At 34.6% G+C, this 18,014-nt stretch overlaps 2 protein-coding genes across 7 annotated transcripts in view; one reads left to right on the forward strand and one right to left on the reverse strand.

Moving 5' to 3' along the window:
* Nucleotides 1-12,831, forward strand: part of AKT3 (AKT serine/threonine kinase 3) — a 156,399-nt gene extending 143,568 nt beyond the window's left edge. For all 3 annotated transcript variants that reach the window (XM_026669404.2, XM_087967234.1, XM_087967238.1), the window contains 2 exons: nt 1,042-1,144; nt 2,147-12,831. In XM_026669404.2, the coding sequence (XP_026525189.1) occupies nt 1,042-1,144; nt 2,147-2,232 (189 nt within the window). In that variant the 3' untranslated portion in view covers nt 2,233-12,831. The remainder of the gene's footprint in view (nt 1-1,041; nt 1,145-2,146) is intronic.
* An 823-nt stretch (nt 12,832-13,654) lies between these two features.
* SDCCAG8 (SHH signaling and ciliogenesis regulator SDCCAG8) overlaps nt 13,655-18,014 on the reverse strand; it is a 117,749-nt gene continuing 113,389 nt past the window's right edge. For all 4 annotated transcript variants that reach the window (XM_087967159.1, XM_026669409.2, XM_026669408.2 and 1 more), the window contains 2 exons: nt 16,813-16,939; nt 13,655-16,033 (listed from right to left, as the gene is read on the reverse strand). In XM_087967159.1, coding sequence (XP_087823285.1) covers nt 16,010-16,033; nt 16,813-16,939 — 151 coding nt within the window. In that variant the 3' untranslated portion in view covers nt 13,655-16,009. The remainder of the gene's footprint in view (nt 16,034-16,812; nt 16,940-18,014) is intronic.

Below are 18,014 nucleotides of genomic sequence, written 5' to 3' on the forward strand. Positions count from 1 at the left end.
TAAGTTTAGGACCTTAATTTTCTTACCACTGAATTGCATATTGTTGGATAGGGCTCAATCTGTCCAGGTCCTTCTAAATCTTGAGTCTTTCATCTAAAAAATCAGCTGTTTTCCCCAGTTTGGTGTCTTCTACAAATTTAGTATCCTGTCTACCCCCTGTTATTTATGAAGATGTTGAAGAGCACTAGACCTAAAACATAACCTTGTGATATCCCATTCAAGCTTCTCTCCATGTAGATGTATTTCTAATGAAAAATATCCACTGAGTGTGGTTGGTCAGCCAGTTGTGAATCCATCTGGTAGTACTTTCTATCCCACGTTGTTCTATCTTACCAAGAAGTTGACTGTGAACTACTGTGGACAGGTCCTCTCTTACCATTTTCTTGCCTATTTTGACTTGCATTCCTATTCTATCTCCTACATTGCTGCTTTTAATAGGCTGAATTATTTCTTCCTTTTGCATAAAGACAGATTAAAGAATGAATTAAGCAGTTCTTCTTTCTCCCTGCTACTCATCACCTCCTTGCCATCTAGAAGATTATATAAACCACATGAAGCTATTTTTTTAAGACATCAATGGAAGACAGATTTAAGAAACCAAGACATACATGCAGGGGAAAGGATGGTTTGTGAAAATTGGAATGTAATGTACAGTGTGTTCAAGCCCATTTATTTTAATAAATGGTTGATTAAATTTGTGATGCTTATGTTAATGGATGTGTTTTCATTTTAGCTTTTTAATTTAATGGGTTATTTTAAAATGGGAATAAAATGCTTATCAAATAAGTAAATACTTGTTTGTGATTTATGAATTCTTTATTTTTTAAGACTACTTTTTCCCCCCCTCTGTAATTGCTAAAATAGAAATTCGCTAGGCTAAAACTTGGCCAAACTAGTTGGCATTCAGGTTTCAGTTATCCTGTTACCTGTTCTTAACTAGTAGAATAAAATTAATTACTCCTACCTCTTTTTACAATCCTACATTTAAATTGAGAATGTTCATATTTATTAATAAACATTTTTCTTTCATTACACCTTCAGCTTGTTCCTCCTTTTAAACCACAAGTGACATCTGAGACCGACACCAGATACTTTGATGAAGAGTTTACTGCTCAAACTATTACAATAACACCACCTGAAAAATGTAAGTATCTCATTATTAAGGAAGGTAGGAGGGGAGGAATTCACATTTCATTTATTTGATTATGAAGAATCTAAGACATATTCTTAGATTAAGACATATTCTTAGATTATAAAGCTATTGTGAGTGTGAGCATCCAGTGATGATATCAGTCAGCCATTGAGGAGTGTCCCTGGAAATCAGAAAGGTCTACCAGTGCGAAGAGAAGAAGGTTGATAGTTCACTTTTTTTGGCACCGTGTATTCTTGCCAAAAAATTTTCGGTGGGTGTCTTCAATAGTAGAGGTCTGTGTTACTCACATTCATCCAAATTGTCAGGATACAGCTGTTACGAGGCATAAAAGACTGCAGCGACAGGAGGAGGAGAATAAGGAATTATTGGCTGCCTTTTATTTGTATATGAGTACACCTGGAGCTGTCTATGAGATGTTATAACAGGAAATCTTCAGCAATGACTTCAAACATGATTATGTACTCTGCTGTACCCTAATTTAGAAGGATAAAAAAGCCCCTGTGATTAATACAAGATGGGTTGGATGAGTAGGTGGGAATTAGTTCAAAAGTTCAGAGTATAAACTTACTGGAGTGAGATTCTATTTAATCTATTTCTTCACTCTACTGAATATCGAGCATTCTTCTTTTGTAACCCTATTACAAAAGAATTCTGAAGACTTGTAACATTTATATTTCGAACTAGGCCTAATAATTAATCTTTTTCTGTTTAGTCCATTTGGTTTCTCATTCTAAAAAACATTTGCAAAAATAGTCTTTAGTTTTACATATCTCTACAAAAGATTATAGTAAACATAAATACAAGAGTAATTTCATATTCAAAAATTTTGTTTAATTGGCAACTTGAAATATGAAATGCATATTAAAATCTTCCAACAATAAAATTTGAAAGACAAAATGTGATTTTTTTCACATTTCATTGAACTAATCTAAGAAAAATGCATTTAAGACAGTATCATTTTTATGAGGCTATCTTTAACCTTCAATTCCACAGATGATGAAGATGGCATGGACTGCATGGACAATGAGAGACGACCACATTTCCCTCAGTTTTCTTATTCTGCAAGTGGACGGGAATAACTTCCTGTTTTGTATTCCTGCTATAGAGACATACTCAATTTATCACTGAAAATGATTCCTGAACATCACCACCAGTCCTTGTAATTATTTAGGAGAGCAGAGCACTTTCAGAAATCATTCCAAATTGACCAAGTTCCTTTTTTGATTATCAGCTTATTTGATTTATCTGCATGAGGTGTTACATTGGTCTAAGCTGACCTGCAGTTACTGCTGTTTCAGCATGAAAGTCGTAGCAAAAAGCAATCCCCAGATATTAGAAGGAAAATTCTCAGTTGTGTGCACAACCAGCTCTTGTTCTCTTGCCTTCTCAGAGCAGAGGTTAAAGGACATGCTGGTCTGTGATACAGTCCTTGTTCCCTTTTAAAAGGCAGATCAAAATTTTAAAACGTGATTAATTTGGATATTTTCTCAAGCTGATTGGAGCTTGACAGAACTAGAAAATACTACAAGGTGGTTGTGTACATATGCAAGTTTTTGGTAGATATATGTCATCACTTGAATCAGTTTTATCTTTAACGCGGATAAAAACATTCAGGCAAAGGTCCTATAATTGTGTGTGTATATGTGTGCACGCACGCACACACATACACATACTCACACACAAACACACAAAGATAGATAAGATATATGTATAATTATATATAATTATTTTTTAACTGTTGGATACTACCCAAGAAGCAAAAAGTCTGGGATCACCAGTTTCCCACTTAGACTTCCAGAATCATGTGCAATTATGGAGAATGGGACATTTAAATGGAAGAAATTATAACATGAAAGCAGCAAGTGATGTTGTTTCAACCTGTTATGATTTGTGTCTTGTGCTTTCCGTTTTCTTTGTTGATATTCATCACCCCTGGAGGCTGAAGAACTTAGACAAGCAACAATATTGCTTTCCACCAAAATTTGTATGTTTTTATGTTTTTTTGAGTTTATGAACTAGTTTTTTTTTCTTCTGATATTTTAATTGAATATTTTGTTACACTTCAGTAGTATTTATTTTTAGTGACAATGATTGTATGTGTCATGTTTGCAATGCTGCTACATCCTAGAAGAGGCTTGCAATTTATTTTATAATGTACGGAAGAACTGTACAAGCTGAACAAAAGAATGCACTTTTTTCTATATGAAAATGTTAAAAATTCTGAAAGTGTACCTTGTACTTAGAATTTGGTTTTTATAGTTAAACTGTTTCATTACAGTCAAGAAAAAAATCCCCAACCCATGTATCCCAATTGTTTGCACAGTCTTTACTGAAGTTGAATGTTGTATAGAAGTTGGATAACCTTCAAAAAATTTAAGTTATCAAGGCCACAATGATTACAAGAAATGCATTGTAAAGTTTTCAAACATTTAGTTAGATTGATAGGACTATCTGTTTTAAAATACCGTATTAGTTCTAGCCATGACAGATGCAACATTTTTAGTAAACCTATTTCTCAAAATATTTATTAAATAGGATGTTTGAATATTTATTTTTTCATTTAAAAGATTTTAAAAAATAAACATGATGAAAGGCAATTTATGACATGGCCTTTGGTGATGGGAGTTGAGATTTTCTAAAGGAGCTAATAAGTGTAATAATGTATGCCAGATTAGTCCTGAAGGATGATCTGTGGGATTATAACTGACGATTCTTGACTTCATTCTTTGTAACTCCTATAATCTTTTAAGCTCTTATATGACTTGTCTAAGTCTTAAGAAAATTGCCCTCAAGACTTTAAAAAATATTTACATGCAATTGTATCCATCTCTTGATGCAGAAAATGTACATAATTTGAAGTATCACTGCAGGCAGTGGAACATGTTAGGGTTATCAAGAGGCATGTGGGCATTTTATTCAGGCAGCTAGGATAAATCTACGCTTTAAAGAAATAAGGTAGGTGTCATTGTACTTCTACACTATAGTAGGTCAGAAATACTGTGTATCGCTTGTGTGGAATGATTATAGAATAAGACAACTTCTGCATTATTAAAAATTGCAAAGCAGTAAGGAACAGTCAGAAAGAATGAGAAATTTAGTTTATTATCAGTGTCTTAGTACTCTGTATTAAATACGAGTACACTCTTTCTTTAATAATAGTTGAAGTATTCTCAGTTCAGCAGTACTAATATGCAAATATTTCTTTGATCTTCAGATGGACAAGATAGTTAATTAGGACCGCTTCTCTCCTTTTGGTGTGGATAAATAAGAGAAGTCAGGAGTCTCACACGCCAAATGGATGAGGTCATGTACTATCATCATTTTTCTACCTGAAATATACCAGCCTAAATTAATAAAAAAAAAGCCTGACATAAGATACATTTCTTCCCCTGTGCAGCCCTTATATAAAAGTCTGCACAGGGATCAGTCTTGCTGGATTGGAACAGGCATGGCTTTCCACAGTTCAGCACATTTATTGATTAGGCTGGTGTGTACCTAGGCCATTTTAGTTTACTCATACTTATGTTATACATAATCATTAAGCAGATGTAGTTTAGTACTATACTAAAGTATAGAGCAGCCTCAGTTGAACAGACTGTTTAAGGGACAGGGGTATTCATTAAATCTGAATGTCCGTTAAACTCTCAGGTTGCCCTCCGCCTCCAACCATCCACACCCCACTTTCCTTGCTTTCTAGCCTTCCTAGAGATGAACTACAGGAAAAAGCACTTTCAAATCCACCCCTTCAAAGGAAGTAGTTGTTCCTAGCATCAGTCTTTGAGATGTTTGATGACACTTTTCTCTCTTGCTCCTGTCACCAAGGAAGCAGTGGCCAGAACTGCAGGTGAGGGAAGGGGAAGGAGTCACAGCTGTTCCTCCTCCTCATAACACCTCCCCAGTCTCTTTTCCTCAGCCCCGCTCAGCCCCACCCCTCCTCCTCCCATCGTCTGCCGGGTTTTCTCAGTTCCCTTTTCTCCTTGACCCTCCCAGGAACTCCACCATTAAATATGTACAATATACACCCACCACCCGCCTCACCATCCTTGCATTTTTTGTCTCCCAGAAGTTACACAGGAAGCATATCCATTTTTGAGTGTTTAGTAGCAACTGCTGTCCAGACCATTCCCCAAACAAGAAGTCTGTTATTTTGGGATATTGCCCACATGGAAATTTTGTTCATTCTGTCCAAAGTCCATTAGTCCTGCACTATTTGTGATGGTCAATGGTAAATTATTTTTTAAACATGCCATTGGTCAGTCAGTATGGAGGAATAACATTCCATGCAATCCCATTTTTACATTATACAAATACTGTATTTTACGTTCTCATGAATACTATTTTTATGATGACTTGATTTTTTAAAGTTATAATCCTATCTGATTTCTACCCATTGCTTTCAGAGTTTTGATGTGTTGGCCAGGGAACTTAATGCAGTAAAACTATAGAGATTAAGAAAAAAAAGGAAATCTTGACATACATAAAATAGAATTTTATGATCTTTTTCTTTGGTTTTGTATAAGAGATATTTTACCTTTTATAATTAGCCCCAGATTCTAGATTAGTAACATTTGATTATTAATATATCAAAAACAATAGACCAGTTATGCTAGTACGCAAGAAAATATGAAAGCAAATATGAACTCTTTTTGTTATGCTGCCTATTCAACATAAAATAATTAATGAGTAGCTGTGTATAAAATGAGGCCAATGTATACTTGTTTTTCTTATCTGTTGTATACCAAGCTGCCTCATTTAGGATGCTCATTCCACCAATATTAGGTAAATGAGGTTCAATTCAGTTTTTCCATCCTCGCTATGCTCACTTTTTAACAGAGTTTTAGGTTTTTAATAAGGTTTCAATGTCTCACTCTTTCTCAATATGTAATATGGATAGATGAAGAGTGGTATTTATAAATATTAACACTTCTGAACTCCTCTTGCCAATCAACCTAATGTGCTAGTTCAGAAGAAATTAGCTTTTGTTCAAAGGATCAGAAATATTTTCTATCATCTCATTGTACAGGCATATTATTTCAAACATTTGAATGATCCCATCTCTATTGCAGGGTGCAAACATTGGGCTTCAGAAGATAATATTTTAGCATAACTGTAGTATTGACTAAGGAACACATTGTCTTTTGTGCAACACTGATGGGATCAGGCAATTACTCCAAGATCATTCATATTCAATAGTGAACGAGCTCTACCATTCTGAACTATCCATTGCTTACATCCTAGGTTACTTTTTAGATCATTACTATAAATGAATGCTTTGATAACACATTTTTGCTGTTCTGGTTTTTTTTTTGAAATATTCACAAATGATTTTTTTTTTTGAAAAATTCACAAATGAAATTATAGAAGTATCATAGGGCTAGTCTTCAAGTTCTAGATGATTTCCTGAACATTAATGTCTTTCATCTTTCCTTGGATCTTCAGACAAGGGCAGTGCTGTGAAATACACAATAAAGTTGTTTTCTGAGAAAAGTTAGACCAACTTTCAATTTTGCTATTTTGCTGAAAAGGAACTTGTAATTTTATGAATATGTGATCAGCTGAACAAAAAACAGCTTTCTTTTGGCACTTGATGGCAACACTAAAACCAGGTGTCTTATGAACAAAATCCAAAATATAGTGATACCTCTCTTTTATATTGAAGTGATTATAACTAATGAAATTAATTATTTTACCTGCAGTTTCAAAGAGCAATGAACAATACAAGCAATGTGCATTAGCTTACCTTTGCAGACATGACCCTATAGCTTTTTCATTATGATATCAGTGATCTTTTCTTGGAATCAGTGGGCTTGCACCAAACAGGTTCAGTACCATGTAGTTTCTATATATTATATATTTCATATAAAAGACCTCAAGATTCAGTTACTTCCCTAGTGGTCTTATGGATCAGGGTCTCAAAAAGAACTTGGACTTTTACAGCACTTTGGTGAGAGCAGTATGCTAACATCTAGCCTTGAAGTAGGAAACAATATTAAACCAAGTTCTGTATGAGATGAACCAGAATAGCCTCTGCTATTTTAACTCTTTAATTGCTCTATATTGTGTTACTGAGGAAAAGAGATTAATAGATGGCCATATAAATTGAATAAATAAATTTTGATGTATCTTTCGTTCAGGAGTTCAAAGTAACATATAAGGAGTCTCTCCTCACATAAACCTATGTGATAGCTTAGCTGAGAGAGTGTGATTGGCCTATAGTAATGGTGGCCATTGTCAGAAAGAATTGACAATTATGTGGGCAGAAAGAGAAGGCAACCTCGTTTCCACATAAAAGGCAGTATTATAGAAAGCCTTAAATCATAGTTTTCTCCAAATCAAACAGCATCTGTCTTTTTAAATCACAGAATTGCCAATTCCATATTATAAAGAACAGAACTTCTGCCATTTTGTATAGAGAAAATATTTAAAAGTCAGTATTTAAATTGCCTCTGAATTTATATTTTATTAATACTGGGCTGACATCTGCTAGTGAACTAACATTCCTATCCTCCTTCCCTAAATCTTTCTCAAAGGCTGGACTGTAGCAAATGCATGTCTGCTCATCTAATGTTGGATGCAGCCCACTATAACTCATCCTGATAAATGTGTGTGTGTGGGGGGGAACTTCCTCTTAAGCTGGCATCCTATTTTATATCAATTGCCTGCATTTAGTGTGTTGTCCACAGACTCAAGTCAGCATAGAAGCTTTGTCACCTTGCTTTCTTGTGCTAAGGAGGATAGGATGGAAATTGAAAGGCCAAAATACTTGAAGCTTACCAGATTGACTAAACTTGTCACAGGTCTATATAATTTGGTTTGATTTAAAGGCAATTGGGATTTGAATTCATGTTCCTATATGAAATAATCCTTCAGAATGTGGCAGCTAGTCTTCCCAAGTAATATATCAGTATTTTGTTTTTCTGTTTAAATAGAACTAATATTATGGCCACAATACATTTGTAGCTTTTCTACTGTCTTGCAGGCTTTTCTGAATTTTTCTACCCTGACACAAGAGCTTTCAAGAAATTGTATTTTCAGTCTTGTTGGCTCCAGCTTATACTTGCTTCCAGGACAGGATGTCCTCTTAACAATGCAGCCATCTTGAGGACATCAAAGACTTTGGTTTATATCTGGATAATTTTTGCACACAGCTTTGCTTCCCATCATGATTCTTCCAATACATTTTGCTCATTGTTTTATACTTTTTTCTTTTCTTTTTCTTTTTAAATGAGGGAAGGTATCACTTCTTGAAGCTACTAGTTCTTGCACAGGCCATGTGCTTCTGCAAGAGTGAAAAATGTAAGCTTTCCTTACTATGTGCAGGGTCTCTATATTTCACCTCAGTGTACAATTTTGCTGCTACTGTTTGTACTGTCTACAGTAGAATTTCCTTATCTTGATCCTGATAGTGCATTTACAGGTTAAGCATGAAATGTAAAATATTTATTTAAATAAAAACTCTAAATTGATAATTCAATTATCTTCCCTTAGCTTTAGAGTTTGTGAAATTTCTTGACCTTGCTAGTTTTTTCAGAAGATCCCTGATAGATCTAACTGTGTAGTTAAGGATATTAAGCAGACAAGACTAAGTCCAAGAAATCAATGTATTTGCACTTAGTTGTACTTAGTCTATTTCCTTTAGCATATGACCCATAAGGATCTAAAATAACTACGGGGTTGTAATTTTTTTTACTTTTTTGTACATTACATATCTTTACTATTTTTACACTTACATATAAAGACACTCATTTGTGTATTTATTTATGCACACAGTATAAATAAAGCACAATGTCAATTTTAAATTTATATCTATGTTGCTTTTGCTTTGAAACGCATTTGCATATTAAAGTTACAATTCTTTTTCCACTTTGTAAAAAAAAAAAGAAATTGCATACCCTGTTGAAACGACTGAAATATGTAATTTTAAATTACAGCAGGTATAACTGAAGTGTAGACTTTCTAAAGTATAAATCTGAACATAGTTACACAGACTATAGTTTTTAAAGGCTGGTGCTTTCTTCTGACTATGCGCATCACCTCATTGTATATCTGATGGTATATGTCCGTCTTCATATAAATTATTAAGAAGCTGCTCCCACATGGAAATGTCTCCTTTTAGATAATACTGTAACTAAAAGCATTTTTAAATACTAATTATATATAAGATTCCCACTGTCTAAAAAAATATGGGAATGGAATGGAATGAAGGAACTAGAAGGAAACCATATGCAGAATTTGTTGTATAATTTATACACAGCCATTGTAAGAAAAGCATGCTGGAGGACACATTCAAGAAAAACATTTTTATTTTTAACTGAAATTATCAGAGCATAACATTCATTATGGAAATGTATAAAAGAATTCAAGTTAAATAGGAAAGATTTTGGAATGAATAATAAAAATTATGAATGGAAACTTACAGAAATGGCAAAAGTAATATAGTCAGGCTTAAGAACACAAAAAAGCAGTTCAAGAATATGTAGGGTGCTTGCTTTAATAACTAATGAGAAACTATGCATTCTGAAACTGATTCTGCTTTTGCAAAATCATGAGTAATAATCACCAGTTTGTCCCAGACATCAGTAGCTTGGAAAATCATAGATTCCAATATAGCATCCATACACTCATTTCTGTTACTCTTTCATGCCTGACTCAAAATTATGAAGGACTCATTTGTGAACATTAGAATACATTCCATGTAAAGTAAATATGTAGCTTAATTAATTCATATTAATTTACTTAAAACATTAGAATGTGTTCCGTGTAAAACAGTTCCAAATTTGTTTTAAAAAATAAATTTGTAACATTAAGAATACAATCCTAAAATCTATAAGCATTTCAAGAGCCATAGGATTTCGTAGATTTCCCTCTGTGACTTTAGGAACAAAGTTTCAACTTTGGAGAACTCAGTTTCCAATGTCACGACCAATTCTTGAAGCCTTATCAGGTAGTTGTCAGAAATCAAAACTGACATAAACTCAATCAATCAATCATTTAATGCATCTCCAAGATCTAGAAATAGAAAGCTTTAAAAAAAGGAGAGAGGTTTCAGAAAAGATACTTAGTTGTTCTACAGGGTTTTCTCTTACTGCTTTCAATAAGCATTAAAAATAAATAAAGGAAAGGAATAAATATTTGTTAACTTTCTTTACCTCAACCTTGTCAGATTGAAGCCACCAGATCTTATGAGTTCTGATACTTAGTATTCTTGTGACTACAAAATGCAAACTTGAGACAATGACCAACAAAACCACAGTATCATTTTCGTCAAATTGATCACACTTTTTTAAGAGCAAAAGATTGAATGCCTTCAAAAACACTTTCCCAATAACATAATGTTGCTGTTATATATTTTGTTTTGCTTTCGTGGAATTTCAGGTGCCATGGGTTAAACTTTGGGGCGTTCTCCCATAAATGGTATTGGGCTTCCTGCTTAAGCAGGGGGTTGGACTAGATGACTTACAAGCAGAGGTGGGCTGCATTTTTGTTGGCAAGCGGTTCACTGGTCGTGAGCCTACATGCGCATTTGCTTCATTCACATGCATTGCTTTGGGGCTGAAACGCAGCTTCAAACAAGCAGCTAATTCAGGCAGCTCTGGGGAGTATAGCAGGGCAGCGTGGAACTTGCCTGGGCGGGGGAAAAGTTACTTATTTAGGGAAAGCATAGCACAAGGGCGGATGGGTGGGCCCAGCCAGAGATTACAGCTAGGGGCTCGCTCGAGCCCCATCGACCATCCAGTAGCCCACCACTGGTTACAAGGTCCCTTCCAACTCTGTTATTCTGTTTTTTATTATTATTATTATTATTATTATTATTATTATTATTATTATTATTATTATTATTATTATTATTATTAATTATTATTATTATTATTATTAATTATTTATTATTATTATTATCCCATCTAACACCAGCCAGTTCTACTGTTGTAATGTTGTTTCATCATGGATCTTCATAACTTTGCTGTATCTGTTACAGAAAGAATACCAGACAGCTATCCCAGTCTTCTATAAAGTTACCCCAAAAGGCATACAATTTAATTATATAATCAGCAAGAACTAGAGCATTGAAATATGGTAACACAGTATTTAAAAAGTAGCTACAAGTATTTTAACCAGGATAATTGGTTTAGAAACTGAAACTTGTAGCAATAAAATAGTTTTTGCACATTAAAGTGGAAAAAATAATCTATTTCTGATGAAGAGTTAAAAATTATCGTACCACCACAGAAAAGATCCATCTTTAGTGATTATTTCTGAATTGTTTTTGGATGACACATCCCCAAACAACGATCATACTTTTTAGCCAGGCACTTACAACAATATTTGGCCCTTTCAACAGCTTAGTGTTTGGTCTTTAAAAGTACCCTGTTTCCAAACTGCTTTGGTTTTAAGCTTTCATTGCAAAACAAAGCAATGCTGTTTTTATGGATCACAATTATTGAAAACCACAGTGTCCAGGACAACTTTATACCTGAAATGAGTTATAGGCTTAGTATCTACACTGCTGAAGTCATCAGGTGCCCAATTGGAAGAGAAAACATTCCCAAATAAAAAAGGTAATGAATTGAAAAAAAACAGAAAGAGGGGAGGTTTCCAGAGACCCACTGTGGCTAGAAGTCAGATCAAACTTAAGGCAATTTGGAAATGCTAAAAGAAGTCAAGAATAGCATATAAGAGTTCAAGTAGCAATGAATCAATGCATAGAGATTCAACAATCAGTTTTATGTTCATTTACATAATCCGTACTTACTGTTTTTTGCCATCAGCTTCACAAGTGAACTGTCTTCTTATTTAAACTGACATAAAGAAATATAGTATGTGAATTCTGTTTGTAATCATTTACAAGTGATAGCTCATTTATACTTGTAAGTAATCACCTGATAAGTTTATCAAGAATGAATCAGCATGTGAACAAATATTTGCCAGGGATGCTCAAGAAACAGATTAGCAAAACTCAGAACATTTAACAATGGAATGCTTAAGAGAACCAAAGGAATAAAAGGATGAGTACTTGGTGAAGAAAGAAATGGAAGTGATGGAAAATAAAAATATGTGCAGAAATATCTAGTTCTGTCTAAATACACGTAGGATCTTAAATATTTGAAAGACTGGTAAGAGCTTGGAAAAACATTACTACTGCTGGTTGGAAGGTAGTGGTTGCTGAGTTTGGAGAATGAATGCAAGGTTAGGTGAGGCAGAAACAAATTCTTGAAAGACACAGAATGGTAAAAAAAAAAAAAATTAGGAGGAAAACAGGGTTATGCATGTGCTGAACCTTCCCACTGAAATCAATGGGATCACAAACCTTAACTTTGTCTGGACTGTGCCTTAGTTATATGTAATCATGATTTCTCAGTTAAGTCAATATTTATTATACCATGAAAACATTTTATGACCAGAGGTATGTAACTATTCCATTTAAAATACATAAATTAAGATTCCATGCTAGAATTTGAGTTATTGCTCCAGGAATTTCTAATAATTGCATAGCTATTTGCTAGTCATTTTTAGTTATAAAATGACATAATATTACACTTCTGTTTACTTCTGTCAAGCATGTACACATTTATTTATTTGGGTTGTTTTTTAAATCTACCCTACTGCTGAAAATTCAGGGTGGATAATATTAAGAAACATTTTATTCATGTATTTAATAAATATTTATTACATATTTATAAGGGTGAAATGAAATTATTGCCATTTTAATGAATATCCAAAGCAAATGTGTTATTTGTCCTTAGTTTCCAAGCACCCTTTAAAGCACTGTGTATGAAGAGTTTAAATAAGACTGCCTTGGACACTTCAGTATTTATAATTTTTAATCATAACTAAAACCTTGCTATGAGTCACCCACCTTTTATCATATAGTCAATTATTATTTGATTTCCAAGATCTTTCATTTTATTATTTGGTACAGATTGAAACAATAATGTGCAGTCCTGCAATCTCTCTATTTTGCAACCGAATGTCACATTTCAGATACAGCTCTCGGAGTATTTCTTCAAAAATCAGTTTGTTCAACAACTTAAGACTTTGATCAAAGATTGATTGTTAGATTGCCCTTCCTTTCCCCACTACAAGCTCACATATTTTTCCTCTTGCTAGTCAGTCCTCCTGTTTGTGCACTGTCTCCATACCAAGTCAACTTTTGATTATAGGTAGATTTATAATAAAATTAGAAATTTTTCCTGGAAGAGGAGTGCAATATGGATTTAATTTGAGCTCAATTTTTTATTAAATTGTTACCTCAAGAGACTATAACCATCATGGGCATCAGTCAAGACATTCTAGATGCTCCAGATACTCCCCATCAGCCTCCATATTAGCCCTGTTTTTTAAATGTATACTTCCTGGGCAGATGGATATATTTAGAAGCAAAGCATAGGGCTACATTCAGTTTTTAATATGGAAGAATGTATGTGGGGCTATATGGAATCCAGGTGCACTGAATATAAATACAACTTTAGATTCTAATACTTTGATTTGCAAATACGTTTTAAATTTTAAAAAGAAAAATTAGTGTTAGACGTTTATTTTTAGTTTCAAGATACACATGTGTCTTACAGAAACAGACCAACTACAGCCTTGCTGTAATATTTCTACATCATCACTGTCTTTAAGCTGCAGGATAAAAGTTAGTTTCCCACAAAAAAAAGTTTCCCACTGTGCTTCTTTTTTCTCCAACTTAAAAAAAAAATTATTGCTTCTCCAGCAGAAATGCTAAAAGGCTCAGCTCCACAGCTTCCTTGCCCTGATTCACCATTTATTGACATGCCCTCACAACAGTGTCTCCATCTTGTTACCACTGCCTGGAACAATGTGAACCAGCAGAAAAGGATATTTTACACAAGAAAATGGAAAACATTCTATTTAAACATTCTACCTTGCACAGAGGAGGAAGGTGGAGGTAATGTAGTCTTTGGGGTAGGTGGGGGACGGGTGTGACTTATTTGGCTCCAATTGGTTCTTTCTGTAAGATCATCCATTTCTGGTCTTTGGCCTCTACAGCTGTAGCTTTTGTGAGAACTTGGAAACCTGATTATCCAGACATCTCTTTGTTTTTCTTAACGAGTTGACCTAAAGAGAGGATGTTGTCCTGAGTGGACAACCTGAGTATCAGTCTGCCTCATGCTGTTGAGCACAAAGCAGTGGGAAGAGGGTAAAATTAACCAGGTTTCCTCCTTTATGGCAGCTAAAGTTCTCCAGAAAAAATCCAGAGGGAGTTGAATTGGTTCTCATATCTGTAATGTAATGTAATAATGTATCTCATATACATTACTGGCAGTCAAATAAAATAATCTCTCAAAGGTTATTAAATAAGGAAGTAGATTACTAAATCTTAGGGCTCAATTTATCTGTGGGCTTGCTAGGCTGAAATTGTCTTCGTACTGTAATTACTCTTTGATGAACAACAGGCAGCTCCCTTTCTCCCAGATAATAGAAGAATGTGAAGATGTTTTGAACATCCACTATTTTTTAATCAACCCTTCCCCTTTCCAGAATCAGAATATTAACCTACCTTCCTTTTCCACTAATTATGAAGCCAGGGTGGGGAACATGTGCCACTTGCTGGGGAGATGGTGGAGGACTTAGGGTAGTAACGTTGGATAGGTAAAATATTCTTTCTGCTGAAAATTGCTCCAAAAGATGGAACATGCAGGGAATATGATCAGAAATGTTGGCAGATCTATATGCCTCTCCAGCATGTAGCACAACAAAGTCAAATAAAGAACAGCGGTGGTGTCCCCAGCTCTTTCATACCCTATATCTACTGAAGAACACTTACAGCAAAGATTTGTGGTGCTAGGACAAATCCATACTTTAAGACTGTATTTATAGATGTGAGTCCTAGGCATAAGGTAAAGCCACAAACAGGGACTGAAAATCAGTAACTTCCACTGCCATATCCTTTTTGTTCCTGCAATTCAGCCTAACCTTAATATTATGTTTGCCTAGACTGACATTTATAAAACATAAAGATTTGCTACCATCATGTCGCGTTCTAAGAAGAATATGATGTATGTAGAAAAAGCAACGTCAAATAGAAGAGTTTTGTCTAGGAATTATATATTATTAGTACAACCATTTATATAAAGACAAGAACAATTGTCTTTATCATCAAATTATTTATAAAATTATTGAGAATGTCATTTATATTTATCTGACCTGCTGTTGTTGTTTTAAACTAATATCTAAGATTGTTCACTGAAGTCTTGCATCAAGTTTAGTGCAAACAACTCTACAGTCCAATCGGGGAGATGCATTTATGATCTTTTAGACATAAAAACAAATCATTGATAAATACTTCAGACTGTACAATACTAAGCTCCAGAGCTGTAGGAAAAGAAACTTCTCATCATCTTGCAAAGACAGAACAGATTTCAACCTTATTGAGGGAACTGTTTCTCATTCCATGGGGCAATAATACTATATCTTAATTCAGAGGTAATGTGTGTACCTCTCTTGTCAGGGTAAAAAATGATGTAAAAATGAGGAGCGCTGGGGAGGGGAGGAAGAATAATACTGCATTTAAAGCTGGTTTTGATCCAGTATAACTTCTCTGCATATTTCAAGTTCCATCCAAAGAAAACTGCCCAGGTGTCAGTCAGCTAAAAGTATAAATAATTCCTCAGAAATTCAACCAGAAAGGTCTTCTTGAGAGAGGACAAACAAGTTATTGAGTATCTAAAGATATTGGGTCTAAATATTTGACAATCCAAGACAGATGGGATGACTTTCCCAGCAAGGGAAGACATACTGACAACTGTTTAACGACCTAAGCACATCAGGTCTTTATGCTGAAAAAAAGGTGATTGGCATTTTTCTTCTCTGATGTCTTTCCCGAAGCGCGTTCAACTATAGCTGTGGGGCAGAGGATAACTGAAAGAAAAAAAAGAAAAGATGGACTTTTACCACTTGTAGAGATCTGCGTCCTTACATGATTTTTCGATGTTTTTTAAAAAAGTGTATTGATAATGAATGAATATCCTATAAACAGGTTTTCTTTTTGTTTGTATTGGTTGTGTATAAAATTATATTTCACAATATGTTTTTTTTAAAAAGGCTTCCATGATTTTGTAACATAGCTCACGCAAAAAGCAGAGGTCTTGTATCAGGAAACGTCTATAGTTGTTTTTTTCCCCTTCAAAAGAGGTGACAGATTTATGCTAGAATACATAGCCTTGAGGAGGTTTTGTCAAAGAATGGTCAATTGTATCAAATCAGGAAGATTTTTTTAAAGTTTGAAACAATTAAAGCACTTTTGTGAAATGATTCTCTTCATCTTTATAAACCACTGCTGTGAATGGCAGTGAATATTCCTCAAAGCCTGTTTTACTGCTTTAGCACAGCCAATAGAAACAGAATGATATATTAATGACTAGGCACAATCACCTGCTGCAAAAACAAATAGAGGCGGAATGCTAATAGAAATAAACTCAAAATGGGACAAAGAAACAAAAGAAATGAAATCAGCAGTTCTACAGTAGTTCCTCAAGGAAAAGGAAAGAGAAGAGGTGGAGAGATTAAAAATTCTGATTCAGTACGGAATGAGAATGCCCATCAACTATGGTATATTAATAAACAGAAAAGAAAAAAGGAGGAAAAATTGGTCTGCATGAACTAAAGTCATGAATATTTCTCCTGGTTTTCAGGAGTACCTGAGTCTGCAGAAAATCCACCTCTTCTGTAAGCATCTGCCGCTCCTTGTATAACTCATTCTGTTTGTTGAGTAACTCCACAAGCTGCTGGGCAGAAGACTGGCAATGCTTGTCAAGTTGGTGTAATCTGGATCAAATATATACAAAAGAACAGAATTATAAATGTAAAGAGTGAGCAAATTTGCAAGAGGTATTCTTTGGATGCCTTTCCCTTCATTATGGAAACTGCCAGGCTAAATTTACTAGCTTGTTAAAGAAAAGTTACCCGATAGCAAACAGAATTATAGAATAACAGAGTTGAAAGGGACCTTGGAGGTCTTCTAGTTCAAGCAGGAGACCCTATACCATTCCAGACAAGTGACTCTTCTTAAAAGCCACCAGTGATGGGGTACCTACAACTTCTGAAGGCAAGCCATTCCACTGGTGAATTTTTCTCTCTGTTAGGAAATTTCTTCTTAGTTCTAGGTTGCTTCTCCCCTTAATTAGTTTCCATCCATTGCTTCTTGTCTTGCTCCCGTGCTTTTGGAAAATAGGTTGAACCCCACCCCTCTTCTTCGTGGCAGTCCCTCAAATATTGGAACACTGCTATCATGTTATCCCTAGTCCTTCTTTTTACTAGACTATACATACCCAATTCCTGCAACTGTTCTTCATGCTTTAACCTCCAGCTTCTTAATCATCATTATTGCTCTTTTCTCTACTCTTTTCAGGGTCTCAACATCTTTTTTATAATATGGTGACCAAAACTGGATGCAGTATTCTATGTGTAATCTTGCTAAGTCTTAATAAAGCAGTACTAATACTTCATATGATACACAATACACATGCATTATATATCACATTCCTACTCAGCTAGGGAATAGTATACAGGTGAAACTCGAAAAATTAGAATATTGTGCAAAAGTTCATTTATTTCAGTAATGCAACTTAAAAGGTGAACCTAATATATGAGATAGACTCATAGTTCAAGCCGTGATTTGTCATAATTGAGATGATTATGGCTTACAGCTCATGAAAACCCCAAATCCACAATCTCAGAAAATTAGAATATTACATGCAATCAATAAAACAAGGATTGTACATAGAACAATATCGGACCTCTGAAAAGTGTAAGCATGCAAAAGTACTCAGTACTTGGTTTGGGCCCCTTTTGCAGCAATTGGCATGGAAGCTATCAGCCTGTGGCACTGCTGGAAAAAAAA

The sequence above is a fragment of the Notechis scutatus genome, chromosome 1 (genome assembly GCF_049901735.1).
Source record: "Notechis scutatus isolate UNSWTSFEM ecotype Mainland chromosome 1, rNotScu1.2, whole genome shotgun sequence".
NCBI lineage: Eukaryota > Metazoa > Chordata > Lepidosauria > Squamata > Elapidae > Notechis > Notechis scutatus.